Source organism: Leuciscus leuciscus (genome assembly GCF_965113295.1).
Source record: "Leuciscus leuciscus genome assembly, chromosome: 13".
NCBI classification, from domain to species: Eukaryota; Metazoa; Chordata; class Actinopteri; order Cypriniformes; family Leuciscidae; genus Leuciscus; species Leuciscus leuciscus.
Window position 1 is genome coordinate 5,153,375 of NC_138737.1, and position 27,593 is coordinate 5,180,967.

The 27,593-nt window shown below is 39.2% G+C and overlaps 1 protein-coding gene across 2 annotated transcripts; it reads right to left on the bottom strand.

Moving 5' to 3' along the window:
* Window positions 1–304: 304 nt before the first annotated feature.
* Window positions 305–27,432, bottom strand: hcfc1b (host cell factor C1b). 2 transcript variants are annotated; one of them, XM_082189218.1, is made up of 28 exons: window positions 27,274–27,432; window positions 25,233–25,417; window positions 23,798–23,946; window positions 23,499–23,659; window positions 23,210–23,418; window positions 22,639–22,723; window positions 21,506–21,612; window positions 17,469–17,648; window positions 16,297–16,620; window positions 16,026–16,177; window positions 15,346–15,534; window positions 14,828–15,052; window positions 12,528–12,629; window positions 12,217–12,430; window positions 11,865–12,007; window positions 11,627–11,765; window positions 11,329–11,525; window positions 9,017–10,790; window positions 7,370–7,512; window positions 6,739–6,990; window positions 5,695–5,944; window positions 5,326–5,610; window positions 5,035–5,153; window positions 4,816–4,953; window positions 3,566–3,751; window positions 3,147–3,444; window positions 2,134–2,197; window positions 305–2,027 (listed from the first exon to the last, which is right to left on the bottom strand). In XM_082189218.1, exons 2-28 carry the CDS (start codon window positions 25,405–25,407, stop codon window positions 1,988–1,990), a joined length of 6,300 nt encoding a protein of 2,099 aa, XP_082045344.1. In that variant the 5' UTR covers window positions 25,408–25,417; window positions 27,274–27,432; the 3' UTR covers window positions 305–1,987. The 2 variants fall into 2 exon arrangements, with proteins under 2 accessions (XP_082045344.1, XP_082045345.1); XM_082189219.1 differs by lacking the exon at window positions 27,274–27,432 and having other exon boundaries at window positions 5,695–5,941; window positions 25,233–26,140.
* Window positions 27,433–27,593: the final 161 nt, after the last annotated feature.

Genomic DNA, 27,593 nt, shown 5'->3' on the forward strand with positions numbered 1-27,593 from the left:
ATTTTGTCCAACCATTCTCTAAATACATGCTGTACACCCATGACTCAAAGACTTAAGCAAATACAGTACATTTTCAATACCAAAAAAAATCACTTACTCTTCTGAATGAATAAAATTGATGTTAAAATCCCAAAGCCACTTCTCTTCTTTTTCCTGATTCATATAATCTTTAATCTCTTGGTGGTCATCTATATTTCTTGTACATAACATTTATTAAAACAAGACAATAAGACAAAATCAGCAACACAAATGACAAAAACGCTAAATTAACAGCAGGCAAAACAAGACAAAATGAACACAGAGACAGAATTCCATTACTTTTATATGTCAAGACACAAAAGCAATCAATAGATGACAACATGTAAAAACATTTTGTTACAGATAATTATATAAAAAAAGGCAAAGAGATTTTCATTTTACGTTTTGCTACGTGAAAGAACTAATTTACAACGGAGTTCAAACTCTGGCTAAGCCAACAATCCATCTTTTTCCAACTAGAAACAGGAACAGAAACTGTTTCTACCTTCCATTAAAACAAAAAAACAATACTCATCAAAACCTCTCCTTAATTTCCACCTATTTAGCATTTACACAGGCCTGCGTCCCTAAACATCATCTCCAAAAGCCCAAACAGTCCGCAAAGAATGAAAATGGTTCAAACTTTTGCTGCACAGCTTGAGAATCCCAATTCGTATCCATCAGCTCACAAAACCAAGCATATAAAAGAAATGTGAGATTCAGAAAAGCAAATTTACAGGAAATGTAGACTATTGACAAGAGGGGAGGAAAGGTTTTTTTTTTTTCTGAAGCAGGATCCTATAAATGCCAAAACATAAAATGCTGAGAGGAAAAAAAGGGTGGAGGAAGCATCAAAGTTGTCAAAAGTGGGTCATTGTCCAGAACAAATACATATAATTTACACTACAATTCCCAAAATAAAGATTAACGACATGAACACGGGATGTGAAACACTGTGGCCCTTAGACGAGCCACGTGTCAAATCCACAAGCAGGGAGACTGCAGGAATGAGCGGTGAACATGTTTGAGGAGAGGTGTGAGGTTTAAAACTGCCCTGAAGCACACAATGAGGAAAAACCTTTCTTAAAAAAAATTACAAAAATAAACCACACACAAAGAACTCCTGTATCAATCATTTACTATTTTTGGGGATTTGTTTTTCTCTCTTTATACAAGATCTGGTTGACGCAATGCAAAAGTAGTATGCTTTTTCATCTACATAGATTGAAGTCCTTTTAGTCTTCAGCGTTGCAGTCCTCAATTGTCCCTCACAGCAAATGTATGAACAACACAGTGATGAAAAACAGGCTACTGAACTCGAAGTGAACGAATAATTACAGATTCTCCGAATGAACTGAGTCTTTTCCCTCACAAGCATCACCAAGTGCTGTTAGTTTTCATTTTATTTTGATGTTTCCCCTGCGCCGTTTTGTCGTCCGCACTCCCTCTTCCGTATATCGGTCTCCTTTCAGCACGTTTGAAACATACAGACTCGGCCAAATAATGAAATCATCGACAAACTGACAAGAGCAAAGTTATTTTTCTGTTTATCTATTGCTTGTATTGGAATAAGCTTAAAAAAGAAATGAATACCAAGGGAGGAAAACAAAGATTGAATATCTGATTATACAGTTATAATGAGACTGAACGCTGCCATTGGAATCTCTTTACACAAAATTGTCAGGAGAGCAAATGTATGTGCTTTTGAGGAGGAACATTTATGTGTTTTTTTTAAAAATACAGTTGGAAATAAGGCGTCCATGGCACCAAAATGTCCAGTGATGGGAGCAGATTTCTCAAAAATGGAAACAAACTGTTTTCCTTTTTTTTTGGCTGCAGTTTCCTTCCATTTCGTTGCAGAGGATGGAATGGTGTGAGAAGTGGAAGCAGGAAGGTCATTCAGCAGGAAGTGGATTTCAGTCATGGTTCTGCACATAATGAGGGCGGAGTCAGGGGTCACGGTGAGCTCTCACTGGTCAGATCTGGCCTTCTTTGGACCAGTGCCTTTCCTGCAAAAGGGCAAAGAAATGATCCGTTTCAATAAAACGCATCAGGTTTGGGATATGACAGGCTTGCGTTGTTCATTTTGAAAGGTATTAATGGCAACAAACTCACATATCAGGTGACGAGACCGGCCTCTTTGCTGCAGGTTTGGCCGCAGAGCCATCTTTACTGGTTTCTGCAAACAATATAAAAAAAAAAAAAATATACTTTAAATCCATTCCACAGATTAAAGATGCATGTAAGGGCGTTTTCACACCTGTAGATCAGGTTTGTTCCGAAACATGGATTCAAATTGTTACAATGTGCGATTTCTTCTTGGTTTGGTTTGCTTTCACAAGGCAACATTTTTAAATGAATAGAATAGTTAACAGAAGTCAAGAGCGAGTAAACTTCCTGTTGGTCAGTGTGCAATTGGTTATATATCAGGATTCAGCTCATAGTGGTCATCCGTCAGGATGGTCAGACAACCACTCCACAGACTGATTATTACTTTCTTTGTAACTGTCATTATATTACTTTCTAATTTTTACCAAGAATCAAGGCTTCATCTGTATTTTTGGTTTGGCCAGTTGTTCTGAAATATGTTTATCCGACCAAATTTCAACAAGGCATTTCACTTCGGCTACCTCTGTTATTTTGGTGTGGATCTGAGCGCAATTGCCGTGACAATTCCAAAACAAACACTCCAATCGAGCCAGGTGTGAAAATGCCCTAATAGACCCTTTTCACATTTCTGGGGTTCTCAGAAGTTGTTGTTATAGTTGGTTAAACTTCTATAGTGGTGAACTGAAACAACAAATTTGTTGTGTTCCCATTTGAAGAAAATAAAAATAAAAATCCACAATAGTTTCTGACTTCCAAAAGAGGAAAATCAAGAGGGTGATTACACTTGTTATAAAAGAGAAAAAGATGTCAAATTATCTGTCACTTCCTTAGTCGTTGTATTAGAATCACAGCATTTTTGTCACTAGTTTTAATTAAATGCCGAGGTAATATAACACAAAGTATAGTGTTATAAATGTACATAACATTTTCTGGAAAAAACAAAAAAAACTTTGCTAGATTTACCATGTTGACTGTGGAAGTCATCACAGTCTGTGAAAAGTGTCAAAACATTTCCTCACCTTGTAGCCACCTGACTTGCGTGGCGGGGCCGTAGCCCTTCTCATTGCGGGCGGCGATGCGGAAGATGATGGCGGGTTTGGTGGTGTAATCGATGTGGGCGTTGGAGAGACTAGACGACTGCACTAGGCAGGACGGGTTGGGACCACAGTACACCCGCATAAAGGCAAGCTGAGCCGGAGTAGATGCTTTCGCCTCGACCGTCTGCGAGCTCTGGATGGCCAGATACACTGAATACTCAATGATCTTCCCTGATGTTACTGATGGAGGCTCCCAGGTCAGGTGGGCACCATCGGGGCTCTGAAGAGAGAGGAAAAGTTATTGCAGTCACCAAGACAAAATATAAATGCCACACAGAATAAATAGAAGCAAATAATCAAAACACATGTAGATCAAGCACAAGCTGTTTGCAGTCACCAACCTTGCTGATTTTGATGGCACACGGTGCTCCAGGGAAGCCAGGTAAGCAGGTCTTAAACGCAGAGACCTCAGAGAATGTTCCACGGCCGCACGCATTGACACCGGCCACGCGAAACTTGTACGCTGTGCCTGGAGACAGTTCGATCTTCTTCATTCGGCTGTAGTCTGGGATTGTGCCAGAATCATCCTGCAACGTCAAGAGGATTAGTGGTATTCTCATATAGATTTTTAAGGCCAATGTCCGAATCTTGGAGAGCACGGTTAACGATATACGCACATTAAATATCACACTAATAAAAAAACTGTCAATAACACATGCATTATTTGTTTTGCATTGATATTTATTTGGTTCAAGACACTGGGATAAGCTCCATCATTCCTGTGACCTTACAGAGGACAAGCGGTTTGGAGAATAGACTTTTATATTTACAAGTTTATATTATTGTTACAAAATAAGAAATAAACTATTTAATTTGTAAAGTTATACTTTAGACAACAACTTTGTCAAATTTATGTAATCAATCCTATTATATAATTTTTCATACTTAAAGTTATTAATCAACTGTGCACTTGGTAATCACAATTAAGCATTCTGGGAATAATTTTCTCAAATATCTCGCCCACCATATCGGTATTGGCCAATAAAAAAATGTGACCGATATATTAAAGCTGATAAATAATGGATTTTTCCTTTAGCTGAGACACTTCAGATGCGCGCTGTTTGCCATGATGGTTCTGAATTGCTTGAAAAATGATTGGAATCACTTTTGCAGTGCAAGTCTGTCATATTTACAATTGTGTGCTTGGGACATGGATTTTTGTATCAGGCTCTAAAAATTATATAAAAATTATGGTTTAGATTTATTGGCCAATATATCGGTTATCGGCTTTCAAATATAAAGAATTATCGGTTATTGGTATCACCCCTGACAAGTGTAATGACTTAATTAGATGTTACTTTAAAGACTTTAAAGACATCCATATTTGACTAATGTTGTAGTTATATGTAACATATATTATAGAATTTTTTGTTATATGTAACAAATATTATAGAATTTGTATATCTATTATTGTTAAATAAAGACCGTAAAAGTTCTCAGTACTTTCAAAATAAAAGTCCAGTCCAGGCCTTAACGATATATCTATCAATCAGGTATAGTGTATTTCAATTTGTGCTAAATAACACTTCCTTTTCCAATAAAGGAAATAGTTTTAAGACACAACATTAACAGCACCTTGATGATTACTTACATCAGTAACTGCTGAATCGTCAGCTGGCACATAATAGTGAGTGACAACCATGTTTGTGACCTTAACGAATCCAACATCAAACCACTGATTCTCTTTCTTCACTGGAGGCCTCACGACTGCCGGAGGCGCTTCTTGCTTCTACAATAAAAACAACTGGTTGAACAATAGTCTGAAATAGATATCGGTGCAGTAATCATCAAGTACCACTGGTGAACTCACCCCAGCTGCTGATTCAATCCCATTGGCCACCTCAGCTAAAGCAGTGGCTGCTTGCATCTTGGCAGGGCTGGCGACCAAAATCGGCTGAGATGGTGCAAAAGTACTTGATGGGGCTAGAGCTGTCAAGAAAAGGAGACATTTTTTAGCATGCACCAAAAACCAACACATTTGGATCTTAAAGCATCGTAAATGCATAAACCAAATTATTAGGAAAACTTGTTCAAATAAACTTAATTTTTTAGTTTGTGCAATTAAAAACAAATCATTTAAAACTAAAAAAGCATCTCTTACTCTCTGCAGAAGTGCGTGGAAGGAGAGAGGCCACAGCTCTCGTAACAGCGGTTGCCATCTCATGGCCATTACTCTCAGATGCTGGGTCGTTGAGGCTGTCTGCTGGTGCCAAGCCTTCGGTGGGCAGCGCAGCTGCGGCTGCTTCAGCACTCAACTGCTGGGCTGCAGCCGCCTGCGCCTCCTGGAGCTGCTGCTGTTGCTGAACTAGAGCAGCGAGTTCCTGCTGGGTCAAAACTATAGGGATGGTGGTGGATTGGTGCCCATCATGACCTGCGTCTCCCGCACCTGAAACAGAAAGTCATGCTGAGAATTCAAAGTCTACCGTATCCATCATAACGTTAAGCATATGGCAGCGTGTCGCACACTTACTGAGCACAGCCTGCTGAGCCGCCTGTAGGACAGCCTGGATGGCGAGGGCCTGCGCTTCTTCTGTTGCCGCAGCCTGTGCCGCAGCCTCAGCCGCTGCCGTCACAGCCAGCTCCTCTGGGGTCAGTCCAGTCACCATGAGGGTAGTTTGCTGTCCTTCTGCAGACATCAGCTCCTGGGGAAGAGCGAGTGCTTCTGAGTCTTGAGCAGCTAGACTCATCGCTTCTGCAGCATCCACACCGGCCTCCATCTGCTTTACCGAGAAAACAGGGAATTGTTTAATATTTGCACATTTGTTTAGGGTTAGTAAGATTTGATTCAGTGAGGAAGTATTGAACTGAACAAAAGTGACAGTAAAGACATTTAGAATGTCACAAAAGATTTCGTTTTCAAATAAATGCTGCTTTGATTTTCATTCATCAAAGAATCTCCAACACTGTTTCCACAAAAATATAATTTTGCACAAGAACAGTAAAAACATACCGCAAATCAGCGTATTAGAATGATTTCTGAAGGATCATGTGACGCTGAAGGCTGGAGTAATGATGCTGAAAATTCAGCTTTGATCACAGGAATAAATTACATTTTAAAATATATTCAAATAGAAAACATTTTAAATTGTAATATTTCACAATATTACTGTGTTTACTGTATTTTTTATCAAATAAATGCAGCCTTGTTGAGCATAAGACAAAAAAAGATTTATTTCAAAACCATTAAAAAAATCTTACCAACTCCAAACTTTTGAACAGTAGTGTATATACCAATGTATAATATATATATATATATGGTTTTAAAACAAAAATTCAAATATACAAGGTATAAACAAGGTTTGCAATGCAAAAGCTCTTTTAAAAATAGTATATTGAATTTAAGGGTCAAAAAAGGTGGGGGAAAAAGTATTTAACTGAATTACACTTGTTTTGGTGAAAGAAACAATGACTAACATTGTAAACGAATGAAAAAAAGCATCATAAAAGTGTAGATTAACAAAATCACATCATATGCATTTATCTCTAAACCATATGATTATAAAAGCCTGTATACCTCAGCCTGATCTCCTTGACCTGGCTGTGCTTCCATGGCAACATGAACCTGTAGCATGGTGCCCTCATCACCCGCTGCACTTTCATCTATGGCAACGACCCTGATGGCTCCCTCTTCACTCAGCTCTCCCTGACATTCGGTCTGCATGGGCTCTTCTCCCGCTGCTACGGCCTCTGCGCTGGTCTGCTCCATGGCCTCCGCCTCTCCCGGGACCTCAGCCACTACCGCAGATCCGGCCATAGACGAAATCTCCTGCATTGAGTGAGAAAACAATCAGAAATAGAGAACAAGACAGACAAAATAAATCGCTTCATTTAGAGCACATATCTGCATGTATTAGAACAGAATATTTACATATTAATTCATGCATTTGTAGACTACTATTTTGCAATACTAATAAGTAAGGCTCCGCTATCATCAAAAATCTGCCCAGCACTGCAGCTTTTTCTAGCTGAAATGTGCCCAATTAGACAGGAAGGGACTGTCTGTATATGTAAAACGACTAAGCAGCTTTTATGCTCCATCTTTAATAGTATCAGAGATGACCTTGAGAGCAAAGTGGAATATAAATGTGCGCCAGGCCCAGGAAATTGCATAAAGCCAGCCGATCAGATTAGAAGCGTATTCATACCGGTACTGATGGTCCTGGAGTGGGCGTGGCCTGTGTTACTGTGGTGATGGCTCTGCTTTGTGTTGTGGGATTGGCTGGTTCTGTAGATGACGTGGGTTCTGAGCTGGTGCCGCTGTCACTCTGTCCATCACCGCCCTGCTGGGCTAGAGGACAAACACAGATAAGCTCAATTATTAGGGGTGCTCTGAAACTCTGACATTGATAGACAATAATAATGAATGCTGATAACTGCTTTATAATACGATGACCAATATTATAAATCTATACGTTTTCTTTTAGAAGTGTTCACACTGGAGCAGCATTCAAATATAAGTAAAATAGGCATCAGAACATTTACAGTTCAAAAGATGGATAATCTATTTAGTACTCTAGAAAGTATGCAAATTGGGGGAGAAATACCCCTGATATTAACAGGTTTAAATGTCTGGCTAAAAATAAAAAATGCCCTTGGTTGCATATACTTTGTAGAAGAAAGACTTGTATACAGAAATAAAATAAGCCCTGATATTAACAGCTTTTTAGGTCTGATTAATCAGTTTGTACTGTAGGGGTGTTGAATGGGTCACTTGACAGTTTCAAGCGCTTTTAGTATTTACTAGTGTTTATTAGTTCTAAATGCTCCTGTCGTCTGCTGTGTTCAGACTCAAGTTTTCTTTTACTACATTCGGGAAGTGAACTTTCTTGGAGCAGATAAAATAAAAAGGGAGTTTATATATCTGACTACTTGTATTCATTGACGAAAATGTATCCACGAGCAATAATATTGCAACGCATCGTGATGCATCCTGATATTGAATCGAATCGTGACACCAGTGACGATTAACACCCCTATCCGTTTGGAGAAGCTAGTCGGTGCATTCCGTTTTAAAGGGGTGGTATAATGTCCTTTTCACAAGATGTAAAATAAGTCTCTGATGTCCCCAGAGTGTGTATGTGAAGTTTTTGCTGAAAATACCCCACAGATATTTTTATATTGCTTGTTAAAATTGTCACTTTTTGAGGGTGAGCAAAAACACACCGTTTTCGTGTCTGTCCCTTTAAATGCAAATGAGCTGCTGCTCCCGGCACAGAGGGCGGAGCTTCAACAGCTTGTGTCTTTTTACCTCACACAAACATGCACTGAAAATTTCAAAAACTTTTAGCCTTTTATGTTCAGACAATGATGGAGAGACTCAAGAAGAAGTGACAACATGTAGAATGCAACAGGACATTTCTGAATGGTTAGTTGATGAATTTATGTAGCTTATGTGTAGTTATCTTCTAGTCATTGATTAGCATATTCTGTCATGATAATCTATAAATCGCGTTCCGGGGGCGGGGCTTCTGTAAATTCTAGGGTTGGTGATGTCACTAACCCGGGAGGAATGTCCTTAAAAAGCAATTTCTTTAAAAGCAAATATCTCCCTTTGCTTTGAACTTTGAGCGTTGTAACTTTGCAGATGTTGTTTATGCACAAACAGCAACATTACACACTAACTAAAGTTAGAAAAGTGAAACCATTATCAACCATCCCTTTAAAAACAAATAATAATAATTATTTATCATATAATTATATTTAACATTATACTTTAACAACAAAATTAACCAAAATTATTATGTTCATATTTACATTAAACAATAATCTTTAAGTGTTATATAGATAAATACCTGTTCCTTCTCCAGTTTCTAAGTTGCTTGTAGAAGTGGTGGCTGTGTTGGTGGTGCCCGTTTCGTGCGTTTCACAGGGAGGATTGGAACACACAATTTGCACAGCGCCGTTTTGTCCAGCACCAATAGAAGACGAGGCCTGGGTCGGTGTGTTGGTGGTGCCCGTTTCATGTGTTTCACAGGGAGGATTGGAACACACTTTTTGCACGGTGCCACTCTGTCCTGCACCCATAGTAGATGAGGCCTGGGTCGGTGTGTTGGTGGTGCCCGTTTCGTGTGTTTCACAGGGAGGATTGGAACACACATTTTGCACAGTGCCACTCTGTCCTGCACCCATAGTAGATGAGGCCTGGGTCGGTGTGTTGGTGGTGCCCGTTTCGTGTGTTTCACAGGGAGGATTGGAACACACATTTTGCACAGTGCCACTCTGTCCTGCACCCATAGTAGATGAGGCCTGGGTCGGTGTGTTGGTGGTGCCCGTTTCGTGTGTTTCACAGGGAGGATTGGAACACACATTTTGCACAGTGCCACTCTGTCCTGCACCCATAGTAGATGAGGCCTGGGTCGGTGTGTTGGTGGTGCCCGTTTCGTGTGTTTCACAGGGAGGATTGGAACACACTTTTTGCACAGTGCCACTCTCTCCTGCACCCATAGTAGATGAGGCCTGGGTCGGTGTGTTGGTGGTGCCCGTTTCGTGTGTTTCACAGGGAGGATTGGAGCTCACTTTTTGCACAGTGCCACTATCTCCTGCACCCATAGTAGATGAGGCCTGGGTCGGTGTGTTGGTGGTGCCTGTTTCGTGTGTTTCACAGGGTGGATCGGAGCTCACCTTCTCCACAACATTGGTTTGCCCACTTTCCATACTGGAGCTTGACTGTGCAGCAGCATCAGTCGTGCCCGTTTCATGTGTCTCACAGGGTGGTTTTGAGCAGACCTGCTGTGCGTCTCCAGACTCAGCTGAAGTGTTTGTGGTGTCCGTCTCTTGCGTTTCACTTGTAGGGCTGGAGCAAACAGGCATCAGAGTAGAGGAGATGGAAGCTTGGCTCTTCTTGGAGCTCTGCACCGTTCCCGTCTGGTCAGAGCCCATGTTGGAGCGGGCGGTAGTAGAGGTGTTGGTGGTACCCGTGCGGAGAGTCTCCTGCCGCATGGCACCAGCACCGCCCTCTGTGGTGGCCGTTTCTGGTTCTGAACCAGAAGCTGACGATGTAGCTGACGAAGAACCATCTGTCTTGCTGTTCACGGTGCCCATCTTTTGAGAGCCCATGTTGCAGCTGGCAGTAGTGGCTGTGTTGGTGGTGCCCGTATCATGCGTCTCTGAGGGTGGATTGGTGCAGACCTGCTGTGCCCTGCCCATGTTCACTGAGGCGGTGGTTGCTGTGTTGGTGGTGCCCGTTTCATGCATCTCACACGGAGGGTTGGAACAAATCTGTCCGGTGCCCATTTTGGCAGAAGCTGTTGTCGCAGTGTTGGTTGTACCAGTCTCATGGGTCTCACACGGAGGGTTGGAACAAATCTGTCCGGTGCCCATTTTGGCAGAAGCTGTTGTCGCAGTGTTGGTTGTACCAGTCTCATGGGTCTCACATGGTGGGTTGGAGCAGACCAGTGTCACGGTGGTAGCACCGTCGCCAGCGCCGTCACCAGCATCAGCACCAGTGGTGGAGGGCTGCTCTGAGGTGGGAGAGGCCAGGATGGAGACAGGAAGATCCTGTGCAGGCTGGGCTTCAGCACCACTTGGAGTCGTGATCAGGGTTACTTGAGTAGGCTGGGGTGCCGACTGAAAAGAAAAATAAACATTATGAAATGGATTATTAATTGGATGAATGAATAAATAAACAATAATAAAATTATTTTACTATAATAAATTTCTTAATAATAATAATAATAATAATTTATATACTGTTATTTATATTCATTTATATAAATACAAAAAACAAATATACAGAACTGATAAAAATAGGTAGCAACTTATAATTATTGTTATTTTGCACTACTGTTCAAAAATCGGGGTTGGTAAAATGTATTAAATGTATGCTTATGCTCACCAAGGCTGCATTAATTTGATCATAAATCCAGTAAACATTAACATTTTAAATAGCAGTTATCTATTTTAATATATTTTAAACAATTTATTTATTCCTGTGACAGCTAAACTCAATTTTAATATTGAAAACTATTGTGCTGCTTAATATTTTTGTGGAGACCATGAAACATATTTTTCATGATTTTTTTATTATTAATTGAAAGGTCAAAAGAGCAGCAATTATTTTGAAATGGAAATCTTTTGTAAGATTATAAATGTTAGAAGGACTCACTTGTATTGTAGCGGTGGCGTGGCTGGTCTGGGCAGCAGATACAGTGATGGCCGTGGGATTGATCACCTGGCTGGACAATGTGGCGATGGAAGCAAGTGTGGTGACAGGAGTAGCCAGGCTGGCATTAGCACTTGCCACATTGACCCCTGCCGCACTAGATGATACAGTACCAGTTACTGTACCCAGAGTTGTGACTCCTAAATTCAAAGAGGTCATTAATGATATGAAGAATAACAATTTCGCTCTAATTTGCATAAAACTACACCTCAGAGAAACTTTACAGCCTGAATATTCATACCCGTGGTGCCTTTGACGACCAGTGTGGTAACCGTTGGTTTGCCGGCAGACACAGTGCCTGGTGAAACCAGACGCACTCCGCCCATGGGCAAAGTGCGCAGGATAGTGCCAGGCTGTCCTGGTGCCCCCTTCAGGACCACCTGAGAGCAAATAAAACATTCAGGGTTTTATCAAGATTAAATTAAATCTACAGTATATGAGCTTAAATGTGCATAAAACAGAGGACAAATGGGCCTCACCTGTGTGACCCCCTGTTGTCCTGCACCTGCTGTTAGCTTAGGCACAGCTGTTATGATTTTCCCCGGAGTACCAGTGCCAGGAGTAACAACCTTTGTGGTGATATATGTGATGGGTGACTTGATGCCAGTACTGCTAGTCACACCTAGCAACGAGACAGGGTATCATAACAGGAAATCATGTGAGCTTGCAACGATGCGTAAAAAAACAGATCTGTTAGTTAGTTAATTAAAAACAACACAAGGTTGTGAGGCTTAACTCAAAATGCATAAATAACCTCTGAGATTCAATTGAACTAAAATCTCTTTAAATGTATGATTACATATGGGATGAACAGTCAGTTGTAAAACAGACCTGTTGCTCCTTGTTGTATAGCAGACATAGGAATTGTTTTAATAATGGTGGTGCCTGGTTTGTTGGCGGTATTTGGAGAGACGCTGCTGATGCCCAGGATAGTAGGTTTGGTGCCAGCCCCTCCTGCCTGGGTAGTTGTAATGATTGTGGTGGGCTTGCCATCAGCAGATGTGACCAGTTTCAGGATGGTACCAGCAGGCAGAGGAGTCTTTGTCTGAGAAAAAGTGGGGGAACAAGCATAAATACAATATAGAAAATTCACAATTTATTTTAAGAAAATGTATGTGCTTCAAATGAGCAGCACTACTGACTTGAATTAGAGTGACAGGACTGCCTCCAGCCTGTCCGGTGACCGCAGATGTTTGTACTGGTTTGGTCTGGACAACAGACATCATCTTCCCAAGGCTGGAGATCTGAGAACAGTAAAGGGTTATTACTGAGTATAACAAAATGAAAAAATCAGAGTCAAAACACTAGGGCTGCACATTTTCAGAGAAAAATATTCTAACTGTGATTTTTCTGATAGAAAAATGGTGATTAAAAATAAACAAAACAGAGCTTCACAATTTAGCTAAAATTGTGAATACATAACAATAAGTATAGTTTTGTAATTATAATTATTACAAAATAAACAAAAGAAATATTACTATTGTATTTCAATGTAATAGTGTTAATGAAAAATAATTTTATTTTGAAATACTAATGTTTATGGCTGAAAACTATACGGAAAAAAATTCTGTGTTAATAAAAAAATATATGTTCAGCTATAGTAGGTGTATTTACTGTAACGGTAGCATTCAAACAAAAAATTCAACAAAAAATAAAAAACACTACATTGACTTCACTGTGTGAATTAAATATACACTGATTCTCACAGCTACTGAAGTTATTGTCAAGAGCATTGAGTGATTTCCTTTATTTTGTTGTTTGATTAACATTTATGACTGGGTTAATTGGCTGCTGTCACTTCCTCATTTACATTACAAGTGATTCCAATAAACTGTTTTCCTCCCATGTGGCACAGATCGGATATGACCCACGAACTGGATTCTGATATTTTCAGATCGGCTTCAGACCTCATTTATATGTAGAAATAATCTGATATATCGGATATGTGCATTTGCGTCTGCCATGTAAGTGGACAGATCGGATATTCCTGTCGAATTGTACATAATTGAAAAAGCGACTGCGGCGAATGCACCAACCACCACTTTTATCTAATACAAATGATATATCTAAGATATATCTAATACAAATGAAACATCTATAGTTGTATTTATATAGACTAGCAGAGTATTGATTTTGTTTGTTTGTGTTAAATAAGCGTGTTTTTGAAACCATGCCGAGTGCTCGTTGCCACTGTTATCGGTGACTTTTGCCCAGATGAGAGCTGGTCTTGGCAAGTATTCATGTAAACACTGTCAGTTTTAAGTAAACGTAAACATCTAGCCAAGTTAATATCAAGCCCTGCACTCAATATATAAATGACTGTTTATGTAACCCTTGTGTGTATTTGACAGTTTAAGCGAAATAAGACACAAAAGAGAACTTCAGTTACTCATGCGCTGTTTGACAGGCTTTTAGTGTGCGTGCAATTTGGGTGCAAGTGCAAATAAAAAGTTATAACTGGCAAGGCTTTAAAACGCATACAAAATCAAATGATAAACTTATGTGATGGCGAAGAACCGCAATGTCACAGGAGTGTAACCCAACCTCTGCTCTGCAAAACGTGATGTGAATGTACGTCGCGTTGTACAGTATGATGGGACAGCGGCGCCAGAACTGCAACTGATAGAATGCACTGCAACTGGATACATCAATCTTTCTTCTTAATCGTTCTTAAATTTCATTATTTTCAGATGTTACACAATTGGGTTACACAAAACAGCTTTTTTAGGGAAAACCAATTCTCTTTTGTTAACAACAGCAAGTTTATAAGCGCTTCTCATTACAAGTTTGGGAAAATGGTTGCACGTTATAAGCGACCCAAACTAAGAGGAGATGCAGAGATGTGTTTGTTTGGAGAAACATTTACTGTGAACTAAAACACAAGTTCATGAGCTGCTTGCATGTAAATGAATGAACAGTTTCATGCTTCACTCTGAGACATGATACACACCGTGAAACACACTAATCCAAATTGTGATTTCCGGTTTTATTTCGATTAATCGAGCTGCCATACTTTTTCTTTTGTAATTTTTTTTTTTACCTTTATCCAGATATTACAGTTGGAAGAAGTAAAGTAAAGTGGGAGAGAGGAGGTTGTATCGGGAAAGGACCATGAGTCAATATTTGATCTCGGGTTGCCCGAAGCGCAATAGCCTCTTGGGCAGCGCTGCGATACGTAATGCAGTCGGTTCCAACAAGCATATTATTTTTAAAGATTTATTTTTGCCTTGTACTAGGATAGTACAGTAGCTAGACAGGAAGTGCTGTGGGAGAGAGAGAGGGGGGACGGGATAGGGAAAGGTCCACGAGCCAGGACTCGAACTCGGGTCGCCTGAAGCACAACGGCGCTACATGTCGGCGCACTTGCCCACAAGGCTATCGGCGCCGACAAGCAGCCCTATTTTTAAGCATAGAAAATCAGATATGATGTTGTTGTTCTTACCAGAGCACCGCTGCTACCCATTGTGATGGGGCTCTTAACTAGAGTTATAGTTTTGGTGACTCCTCCGACCATGGTGGTAACAACCTGGTGTTGCTGGGCAACGGTTACTGTGCCTGATTTGTGCACAGTGATGATTGGTCGATTCGGGGTGTTGGGAGTAGAAATAGAGGAAGTGCCGACCTGGGCTGCAGCTGTTTTCAGCATTCGGGTCGCAGGATTAGTAACCTGGAATGGAAGTAGGAACAAAGACACATTAAATCACAAATAGCTACAAAACAGGAAGCGTATAATCAGGATGAATCATGTCCGGAAGGATGCCAGAAAGGGAAGTTGATTCTATGTATGTCTTAGCATTTTAGAACTAAAATGTTTTTATCCAAAGCACTTTTTCATTACCTATAGCACAACATCAGATTAGATATAAACTTTGCAGGACAGTGGGTCTCCAGGGGCAGGGTTGAAGACTTCTGGTTTATAATGTTTATTCAAAGATCTGGTTACTCGGAGATGACACTTACCATTACAGGTGAAGCTACTTTGACAGTAGACGGTAAAGTTGTGGATCCAGGAGTAACATTGACGGTTTTCATGATGGTGGCTCCAGCTGGAACATTTAACATAGTGGAAGAGGGCGGGATCTTCTGTGTGGCGGCTGCAGCTGCAGCCAAAGCAGCCATGCCACTCATCTGAGGGCTGCTGCCCATTGGCTAGAGATAGAAACAGTTACAGTGCATTTAAGGTTTAAATGCAAATTTAACACTGGACACTAAAATTGAACACAGGGCTTGCACGATTTGGGGAGGAACAGAAATGTGATTTTTTTGAAAATATTTTTTTTTTTTTTTTTGATTTGCTGTGCTTGTTTATAGGGCTGCACAATTTGGCCAAAATGTGTGGTTTTATATCAATATGACTATAAATAAATGTATAATAAATTATATCAATAACTATTTTATTAATTTTTGTTAGTTAATATAGAAAAATACTAAACAAAAGAAGAAAAATATATTATTGTAATATTGCACTGTAAAATAAAGTATTTAATAATACATACATTTTATTTTACACTACAACTGTACTACTAAAGCAGCCTTTGTGATGTGATAATCACATTAAAACATACTGCGACTGAAGTTTTATTTTGATTAATCGTGCAGCCCTAATTTAAAATTTATATTGATATTGATCGTCTACATACCGTCCCCTGAGTGCTCTGTGCGGGGACAACCATGCGGACACCTGCAGGAAGTGATGTAACAGTGACTGGGGATTTTCCTCCAGGAGTGGCCTGACGCACAGTAACGACTGACGTCCCTTGGGTCGAATGAGGCGCTGCCACTTTAAGAATAGCTGGAATGAAAAGAATAAGTTAGGGTTGGTAATATCACAAATAGTTATTAGTATTATTATTTACAGAAAGTAAAACTGCAGAATAAATTGCAGAAAGCCATTCATTAAGGCATTTGTACCTGGTCCACGAGGTGAGGCTGCAAGCGGGCTGGTTGGCATGGCGGTTGTGGGGGAAGGGACTTGTGGCACCAGTGTGACCCCAGAGAGGGGCATGCTCTGAGCTGCAGGAGCAGCAGTGGCGGGCACCGGACTCCTAGGCGAGTTGATGGGTAAAGACGGGATGGGGTTGACTGTTGGCGATGTGGCAGCTGTTGCAGCAGGGATGTCGTATTTCTGTAGCTGCAGCAGGTAAGTGTCGGCGGTAGGCACTGCCCCCCAGCTCACCTCCAGAGAGTTAGTGTTGGCACGGACCAGCTGAACACGTGATGGGGGCTGAGGACGATCTGATAGCAAAATACGAGATTATGCATTTTAAATGTTGTTTGAGATGGTAATACTAGGGGTGGGAATCTTTAGGCAACTCACGATCTGATTCCGATTCTGGAACGATATTAAAATGATTCTTGATCTACACTTTTTTCATATTAATTAGGGAGTTCTTATAAAATGTGTGCATTTTTATTAAATTAATTACGTTTTTAAGTAAGTATAAATTAATAAATCAGGACAAATGTGTGTTAAGAATTATTAACTAACTAAATATAACTAAGCACACAAGTCACCTTTATTTATATATTGTTTTATACAATATATTAGAGCTGCATGATTCTAGATAAACTGAGAATCAAAAAAAATTTGTTTAAAAGAGATCATGATTCATGATCCAGTTTTAAAAAAATAGTTTATTTAGACTTTTTTTTTTTTTTATCGGTTTGAATAAATGATTAAATTACTTGCTCATAAAGACTTCACTTGTTTGAACATATCAGATGTGTTGTCTTATCCTTAAGGCCTGGGACACACCAAAACCGTTATTGACGCATCGTAAAGCATTGGGAGATGCAAATTCAATTAACCACTTATAAAGTCGTGCTCCTTCAGAACAAACAGACAAAGTGCATGTGAGCTTTAGAAAGCAGACATCTATCAGCAAGTGAGTTATGTGCATCAAATTTATACTGCATTCCAAACTGTATAAATTATGCTTTTTCAGAGTATTCGGAAGGGAAAACACTGAAATACATTGTTAAAAAACTAAGCTCAGAATTGATTCTCAAGTTTTCAGAATCGAATAAGTCATTGAAGACAGAATCGAGATGCATCTGAGAATGGATTTTTTTCAACAACTCACCTGTCTCCAAATACCACAGATCTTTGCAGCAAACTTGGTTGTTCCAGGCTTTGCGATAGCCGTCCCTTCCACTCCAGACGTACAGCCTATTGTTAATAGCAACAGAGCAGTGTCCAGCTCTGGCCCGTGGGATATTATCCTCCAGGGTGTCCATCAAGATTGTTTCCCAAGACATTGAGTCTGAAGGAAATAAAGGTCAAGATCAGCAATGGTAAAACACATAAGTTGTGAACTATGAGCAGAGGAAGCATCAGAGACAGTTCTCTTTTAACCCGATAAAGCCCACTGTATCATATTTGATACGGGAATTGCTAAGGCCTCTAAATAATCAACATGACCAAAACTTTACTGAAAAACTCAATCTACTACATGACTTCTGTAGTCTAATTAACAGGGCTGTCAAAATGGCTGAAAAACTAAAGGTTTTTTTATTTAAATTTTACTAATATTCAAATTTAAAAGGCATAATTTCAGTTAGGGGAAGAAAGCTGTTGGTGCAAGGAGCAAAATATAAAGGCACCGCATTCATTTTTTTTTTATTCAAAGCAATGATATAACATGACGGTAAAAAAAAAGAAAAAAGTGCATAACGTTTAAGATCTTTGCATTGAGCTTCTCTATTTCTGCAATGTTTTGAATAAACAACGCAGCAGCTCCGCATCTAGTGGGTTCAACTGGATAGGCTAACAAAAACATTAAAACACAACAACGACTCTTACACCATCACATCTCATGTACCAGTGATACAGCTGCCAGACGCACACCTAAAATTCAAATACACCATTTTTGCATTTGAATGTGGATTTTTTTATATATTTTTTTTATATTCAAAATTCAAGCTTTAATTTGACAGCCCTAACACTTCATTTTTTAGCAAAAGGCATTTTAGTATAATTCTTAAAGCATCCACCTTCAGGTCGTGGTACAAGTGTAAACTTTTTTGTAATTTTTTTTTTTATAGATTTTCTAAAGGTTTACTTGATTACACAATTTTTTATAGAAAAATCATGTTAAAATTAAGCATCGAATATGATACATCAGGCTTTTGAGGAACGTTTATTTGTACATCTCCCAATCATCATTGTAATGCATTTCATTGTTTTGACCACCACAATAAAATCTTCAGAGCTTTGATCATAACACTAAGCATTTAAATATAATTTGACTAAGATATGTTATTGGGAACTATAGAGCGACAACTACTATTTATACAGTATGCGTTACGCAAGTAATCTGCTATACTATTATAAAAATCTAATAGATTTACATTATTTTTGGCCACATGAATATCGGAAACTTGCACAAAGTTGCATATTTTGCTCAGTTTGGGCCTCAATAAAATAGAGCCCTTTTTATTTAAAGGTGCAGCAAGCGTTAACACCTAAAAAAAACAATGTATTTATTGTTAATATTTGCTGGGTGTATGTGCTGAAAAAACATTGTGTTTGTACATAGTCCTGGCTGCATAAATTAAAATTAAGTGGATCAGACCAATCCACAGAGCACCAAAACATTATTGTAGCCAATCAGCAATAGGGGGCGTATCCACTCATGATGGGGGAGGAGAGAGCGAGCAAAAGTGAGATTTGAATGTTGAAAGAAAGACTGTAGAAAGTGAGATGGCTGAGATATTACCGAAGAGAAAAATGTCAGAGGAAAATAATTGGAAATAGATGGGTTACGATCAGGCAAGAGCTAGGATCTGCATCAATATTGGAAAATATTTCCAATTCCAGCGCTAGAGATATGTTAGAGAACGGGAATTAAGGCCTTTTATTTTGCGCACGACTCCGCTTCCGAAGACGTCCAACTTTACAATTACAAAACAAGCCTACAATAGCAGAGATAAGCCTTTAAAATAGGGCTGAACGATTTTGGAAAATAATCTAATTGCGATTTAGTTTGACCAATATTGCAATTTAATATGCGATTATTTGTTAAGCTCTTTATCTTTTCTATTATTCAACAAAAACAAGCAATAAATCATTGTAAAATAGGGAAGGGAATCTTTAGGCACCTCATGAGCCGATCACATTTTTTTCTTTAATTGATCTTATTAATAAAACTTTAAATATTTAATTACATAATTATAAGTAGGCCTACTTATAATAATTACACATTAAAAAACTAAATAAATACAATAACATGTTAATCATTTTAACAAATATAGATTCAAAACAAATAAGAAAGAGGGGGAAAAAATATTACAAGCAATAAACAGAGTGCTTTCAGTATTTTAAGAGTAGGCTGTCTGAACGTGTTCATCTCTTTTGAAATTATAAGATGTGGTGTGTCCTGTCTGTTTAATAACTAATTTCGCATCATAAAAGCATTTTAAGATGCAAGTACATTTAATCACGTAGACGGAGTCGATCGCAGCCGCATGCTCAAACGCTCTTCACAAAGCGCACGCGAGTATTTGAAATTGAAAGCAGCTTCTGTCGGTGATTTTCATATTTTTAATATATAAGCCAACTGCAATCCAAGACATATGATGCCTTCATAGAACATTTGTAAGTAAAATACCGGCGGGCGAGACCACGCACTACAAAAGTAACATCAGGCAGACCGTGCGTCTCTCATATCTTGTGCAATGAAGCCCGCGAATGTCCTTGTAATTCGCTTCAACTTTTCCGAACTTTATAAAAGATCATTTCTTGTAAGGTTCGAGTGGTGTCGTGTGTGTGTGTGTGTGTGCGTGCGTGTGAGACAGAGGAATTAGAAGCAAGCAGAATACGGTTGTTTATAAAGCACACGCGTCATCACGTATGTGTGTTTAAAACTAAGCTCAGACATAAATCTGAAATTATTAGGGCTGGGGGAATTAACGCGTTAATCTTTGCGATTAATTTGAGATGTTTAACGCGTAAAAAAATAATAATAACGCAATTAACGCAGCACTTTTTTTTTTTGCCTCGTTTTAATGATTTCTTGTTGCGGCTGCTATTGAAAAAGCCGAAAATATGCCGTCCCGCCCCTCCGTGTTCGGCGATCAGGTTTCATTCTCGCCCAGCTTTCATGAGCGGGTCTTTTAGTAAAAAAAATAACAATTTATAAAAAAATCTATTAAATTATGTTGATTGATTATTGAAAAACAATAATATACTGATATATTGATGTTTAATATTATTTTAATATAGGGCTATTTTCTGTGATTCTAAGTTGAAATATTGATGATTACACGCTTGGGGGAAATTCAAATTAATTGCAATTAATTACAGCAAATTGTGCAATTAATTAGTTAATTTTTTTTATCGATTCCCAGCCCTAGAAATTATCTTAATCGATACAGAATCGTTGGAGAGAATCTATAACACAATATCACATAAATTAAACAAACGGTTATTTCCTGTAGCCAGGCCTAGCGTGCCAAGTTGATGCTTCATCTGCAATACAGACTACTCTTGCGTGTCACGTGACCAGACTGTAACCGCAGCTTTGAGGTAAAAATAAATAAATGGCATTTCATCATATCGCGATGTTATCGCAAATGCAATTAATCGTTCAGCCCTACTTTAAAAATAATAATAATTAACGATACTAAATTAAATTATTTAATGAAATTGTTGTTTAATTAAGTTTTATATACATGTTCTCCATATTTTGTTCTAACGTCACAAGTAATAATCTCAAGGTTTACTGGGTGTTAGACGATTCTTTGTTTCTTTTGCAGTGTGGGTTTGGTGAAGTGTAATAAAAACAAACATCGTCACATGTGTACCTTACTTATCAGCACTGCTTCCTGATGATTTAGAGGACAATTACTCTGAGTCGCTGTGTGCGTTTTTTTAGAATAGCACAACGGCGAGTGCGTCAAGTATTAACGCCTCGTCCGTTTGGGGAGGAGCACGCGCAATCAGCGGAGGCTCGCGGTGGGTAGCCGGGTAAAAAGTATAAACAAGGCTTTAGTGGATCCTGTGTTGCATAGCGTGTTTGTTATTTTGGGGGCGGAGCAATTAAGGGAGAGGTGTGTTTGTTTGTCGATTTCAAATATTAACAGTGTGTCTCAGAAATCGCTTGCTGCACCTTAAACATACCTAGATTTAAGCAGGCCAAAGTGTTAGTGCACTTCCACTCCTTCTCGTGTGTAGCTACTTTGACATCATCCATAACCAGAGGGACCCAGCCACCAAACACAAACATCCTACAAACACATGAGACCAAAGTTAGTGAAGTCCACACCAAAGTCACTATTAAAGTCAACATGGAAAGGCATTCACAACACATTTTTCTTCTGTGAGGTAAAAACTAAAAACAGTGGGAGGTACTTAATTTTATCCACTTCCAAAAGGAAATTTATTATTTAAATGCAAGATAATTTAAACAAACAATTTTTTTTAGCGGTCAACCAATGTTTTTTTAATGGCCACTGCAGATGCCGATAATCGATATAAAGCCGATCATTTGCCAGGTTCGCTGAATGCCAACGCTATATGAGCGCTGCGCAGCACTTGCCTTTCTATTATGAATTACAAACGCAATAATACTTTTTCATACACGGTTTACTTTAAGACAGTAAACGGGGGGAGGCACTATCATAATTGGCAGACATGATGAGGGAGTCGCTATCAATATGCGGGGAATTGAAATCACTTTTGAATGTGCTCTCGCTTTTCACTTTCGAATTCGCAGTCACGCATACTCTGTGTATAGGGAGCGGCGGTACTGACCCCACATTTTACAAGATTAGATATTTGTCATTGACGCTCAGGATCTGTTGCGCACCAAATCCTCTGCCATCGTCTTGTCAGTCATCTCTCCTTACTCTCGTCACGTGATAAGTGAAATCTGACTCCTGCTGCACTGTGCTGCGACTCTGCAGCTCGTGCTGTATGGAGCAAGCAGACGCTTTCAGTTTATAATTGTAGCATCCATCGTCCAACTTAACTAAATAAGGTTTTTATTTCTATAAAAAAAAGCTAAACGACAGTGGGGGCGGTGCCGTGGTGGGCAGATAATGTAATCAGTGTATGGCCGAAACACCGTGTAACACAAGACTACCGCAGCAAGCCTACTCTGAAAGTAATTTATGATTCGATGTCACCTTAAATTCTGCACCCAAAAATGCAGTACTGGTTTTTCTCATCAATCATTTCCAATCTTGAAGACAGTCAATGTTTAAATAAACATTGTAATGTTCAAACAAGCTTGAGAAAGTTATTTAACTTACTTGTTGGTTATAGTGGTGGCAGAGTGGAGACTGCGGGGCAAAGGTGCCGCTCCACTTATGGCAGGTTTGTTCCAGGTTAAAGTATCTGCAACACAGAGTCAGCGCATTTTAAGCCAATTCATAGTTTTCCCTTGATATCACACCCTTATAGGAACGATCAACCTGGAGCAGATAATCCCCGAATATAAACGCAACACGTATTTCCATAGAAAAGCACGGTGCGTTCATTTTCCGGGGTCATCTGCTTGCCTGTATATAGCATGCATGATTAAAATAGTGTATACTTAATTTGATACTTTATCACTGTTTTAGTACATTAAGTGTTTTTCATAAGAATGTCCTGCTGTTTTAAATGATTGAAATACTGCAGCAGGTGCTGTATATGGATCACAAATGCTCAAAACTTACACTTTGTTGGGTTTTAGTTTTCTTTCTATTGAGAGGTGATCTAAATGCTTGTTGATTGAAACAGATAGAAAATTGACAGGCCTGTGTTGCAGTTCTATGGATGTTTAGCCTTCCAGTTTCCGTTTCAGTCACGTGACTGAAAACTATGAATACTTTCTCTCACCTATGTCTAAAGTCCAGAGGTCTCCAAGACGGCAACCACTCATGCCGCCGTAGATGATGAGACGAGACTTTTTGGACGTTTTCTCTGTGTAGACGACAGCAGTGTGGCTCTCGCGAGGAGGGGGAAGCACACCGTACGTAATAGGGATGTCCCAGCCTGCTATGTTTGACCCCGGGCGTAGTTCGAGTGTGTAGAGGTCATTCAGGTATCTGGTGTAAAAATGGAGAAATAATTAAATTGTGGATCTGCTGCTCAAACATTCATGAATTAGTTTGGTTCTGTCTTTTACCTGGGAATATTGTTTTTGGGATCTTCACTGTCATTCGCCAGTCCACCAAACAAGTAGCATTTGTTTCCAACTAGAGAAAAGCTGTGTCCCAGTCGAGGACATGGTGGTGGGCCATTTTTGGGGGCTTTGGGCTTTAAACGTTTCCACTCCCATCTACTGGCCTGTTTGAAGTATTTGACACAAATTAGAGAAATATTACAAATGTTAGGGCTGATGCTATGAGAAAGAGCTAATGAAAACAACAGCCTCCTCTTTTAAGCTCTACCTTGGAGATTTAAAGATGGTGCTGATAGGCTTACCTGTAGTTCATAAAGATCGTTGCTGTATTTTCCGTACTCAACCATGCCCCCAAACACAAGGAGTCTGGTGCCGTCACACACAAATCCATATGCAGCGCAGCCGGGAGGAATGTCACCCCTGACAGCAGGAATAAACCACTGATTGGTGGCTGTTGAGAAACACATAGTTGCGTCATTGTGGTTTAGATGAATAAAGTTCTTTCAGTGGCGTCTTGCAATGCATCACATTCTTTCAGTCTGTTCTGCACATGGTAATTATAGTTAACTAAAACATTTTCATTAACTGAAATATGAAAACGTAAAAAAATATATATATATTTCAGCTCAACATTTCTCATTTTAATTTAGTTTAACTTTGTGTAAAAGACTTAACAAAAACAACAACTACTAAAATGTAACAAAACGAATTCAAAATATTAAATCTGTAACAGCATCTAGTATAGACACTATAATAGTATCTCACTGAATGATACTGGTTCTGCATAATTACAAACAGCTTACAAAATAAAATAAAAACGACCCATAAGCAACATGCAAATGTAGGGCATCTTTAAATCATGATCTTAATAATAATCACTTAACAGCATATAGTATTTATATATATTTTCAATGTAAAACTATGCTTTTTGGAGTGAATCTACTTCTTATTGATTCATAACATTCCCCAGACCGTATCAAAATGTTCCAACACTATTTAAAAATCAATAAAATTATCCACATCAGAAATTCCGTGAATCACAAACTCTTCCATTCATCCTAGAAGTATTCACTATTCCCATGGAAATGCGGGAAATACTATGGGCGGGGCATGTGTGTTGTGATGACGTAGGTGGCGTTCTTTTAACCCGCCATTTCTCTTTGCATTTTTCTTGGCGTGCCAGTTCCAGTGCTTGGCTAGTGCTGTAGCGTTAGCTGGCTAGCTGACACATAAACATCTTAAAACAACACAACTCCATAGTGCACACAAGTGCAACGTCATATTCTGCAGATGATGCACCCAAATTAAGTGCGCTAATGTTAGTGCAAACACTAACGTTACTTGAAGGTGTGAGTTTTGAATTGCACAAGCAAGTGTACTATTATTGTGTGCACATTCTTTACGGCTAGTTAGCTTAGGTAGCTGATCACTTATGCAGATTTGGTCTAGCCGCTAACTGCGCTAATGCACCTGGCTAACTTTGTATATGTAAACAATTAGTCCAGAAATTATTGCTAAACAAAAATAGAAGCAGCCGTGTAAACCTGCATAAATGCAACAATATTTTAGCTTTTAAACAGCGGTTGAAAGAACCAAAACACCACATCTGACCACCAAGACATAGCAGAACGGACAGAACGGATTTGGCTAATAACATAAGTGAGCTAAATGCTACTGAAATAAAACGCAAGTACGTGCACAAGTAATAGCTTTATTATAAAAGAATAGCATCCTTACCTGTATTATAGACGTGCAGCTCATCCACAATGCCTTCATTCCCTCCGCCGAACACCACCATCAGCTCTTTAATGGCCACAGCTCGGTGTCCGTGTCTCGGGCGAGGAACCGGGCCAGACCAGCCCAAAACCCTCTTCCAGCGCGGCTGCAGAACCGAGGTGCCTGAAGAAGCCATGTCCACTTCTCTAGCGAAACACAAATCCCACGCACAGCGCTGATTTTAGTTCGGATTTCAACAGCATTCGTGTGTCAAAATCTCTGTGCTAACCGGATTAGCCCGCTAGTACAAGGTAGCCTCGCGCGAGCTAACTAGGTCACCAAATTGTGCTCGAATTCCACAAGGTTATTTCTGGCCAAATGCTACCCCAAATGTACTAAAAATCCCGTTATAACAAATATTAGTGTTTGTGCGCTTCGGAAACCAAAAGTATAGCGTGTGATTAATGTTGGCCGGTTAGCATGTTAGCCGCTCAAATCTGCGCGAACCGCCATTTTAGCGGCAAAAGACGCTTTTCATCACGAGAAGAAAATAAATAGACTGACGCCGGCGGCTGAAGAAACGCGAATTCCGGGAGAAATAAAGCAAAATAACTACAAATACACAACATCACATGCAGGTGGGCTCCTGTGTATTTTTTTCTTGAATCTCTGTATAGTAAACGAAAAAGCATGTTTGGGTTAAATGTCTCTAAGAGAAAAAGAAAAGCTCGATGAGGATGTGTATGCCGCCATCTTGCAGAGGCTAGCTAAACGCTACCAGCACGAGCGCCTAGTTAGCTGCTAACGGGGCTAAGCTAACACATGCAAGCTAGTGAACAGAAATGGGCGGTGGAAAAAAATCTAACGCATACAAGCTGGTGAATAGAAATGGGTGGTGGGAAAAAATAAATAAAAAAATAGTAAAGTAAAAAAAAAAAAAAGTGACGGTAAAAAACCTAACACATACAAGCTAGTGTATAGAAATGGGTGATATAAACAAATAAAAAAATAGGTCTATTAAAAAAAAAAACACAAGCTTGTGAATATAAATGGGCGGTGGAAAAATAATAATAAATAAATAGTAAAAAATAAAATAAGTGACGGTAAAAATAATAATAATCGGAAACCAATAACAATATAAAATAATAGGTGTTGTTATTTTGTTTTAAAAAGACAAAGTGAAGACTAAAAAAGATAGTGATTAGAAAAGAATGGTGAAAATAATAATAATAAAACGTTTAAAAAAAAATAGGAGGCAAAAAAAAAGTCCCTCAAAAATTAATCTAAAAAATAAAGTAACAAACGGGCGACGATCCCCAAAAAAGTATCAAAATATTTAAAGTAATATCACGGAAATCATACCATAATACTAAGCCGCATTAAAAAAATCAGCGCGCATGAAATTAAAATTTGTTAAAGGACACACACACACAAAAAAAAACACATACGTTTTAAGTACGCATTAAAATAAATGCTGATAGAGGTTAATATCGTAGGTTTATGTGATATGTGCATTTTTCACGCCTCTCTTGTCTGGGTGCCGCCATCTTGATATACAATCCAAACAATCCACCCCTCTGGAAAAAAGCTTAGTGCTTTTCTTAATCATCCAAATGCATTTATATATTTATAAAGAAATACACCATATTGCTTTTAAAATATACATTTTCTTGCTACAAAACAGCGCTGAGAAGACTAAAAAGAAGAACGTACATCGGCTGCTGCTGTTGTTAGCTATTAGCCGCATTAGCACTCTATCTGAAATGTTCAATGAGATCCAGGGCAGCCAGTTAGCTTCAATGCTAAATAGCTCATTACAACACTGCAAATTCTACATACTCATTTGGCACAACAGAGAAAATGTTACAGGTTTCATGTTTATTTACTGTTAGAATTGCAAATGGCATTTTATTCGAGATGCACAGTTCAATAACCTGTGTTATTGTTTCGTCTCTGGCTACTCGCTTAGCTTCCCTCAAGAAAAATGGCGGATGTACCGTTAGCCGTCACAGAAAGCTGCAAAATATTCGGATTCTGTCATTGCCTGGCACAAAATACTTACTCGTTCCGATTCGTTAACTTAATTTTAAAATCACGAGAGAGGACTCAGAGAACGAATTCAACCCTGGGTGCGCCTTTCACTGTAGATATTGCTAACTCTACATCTTTTCATGCCGCCCAGGAAGCCGCCATCTTCTTGACAACTGACAAGCGCTCAATAGTTCAGCCTATAGAGCGCGCGCATCACTACTGTATGCTCTCTGTATTTTTCGGGAAGATATGACTTGCACTTGCAAAAAAAGGTTCCATAAGGTGGTTTTCGCAACGATGCAATAGGAGAACCACACGAGACTTTGAACAGTTCTTAAAATACATTTTTTT

Coding starts and splice junctions, on each gene's coding strand:
- hcfc1b (XM_082189218.1), bottom strand. CDS start 25,407: ATGGCTTCTTCAGGCACCTCGGTTCTGCAGCCGCGCTGGAAGAGGGTT. Junction 10,791..11,328: donor ACGCCACCGCTACAATACAA/GTGAGTCCTTCT, acceptor TTTTCTTTTCAG/TCGGCACCCCAGCCTACTCA. Junction 6,991..7,369: donor CTCCAGGACCATCAGTACCG/GTATGAATACGC, acceptor CACTCAATGCAG/GAGATTTCGTCTATGGCCGG.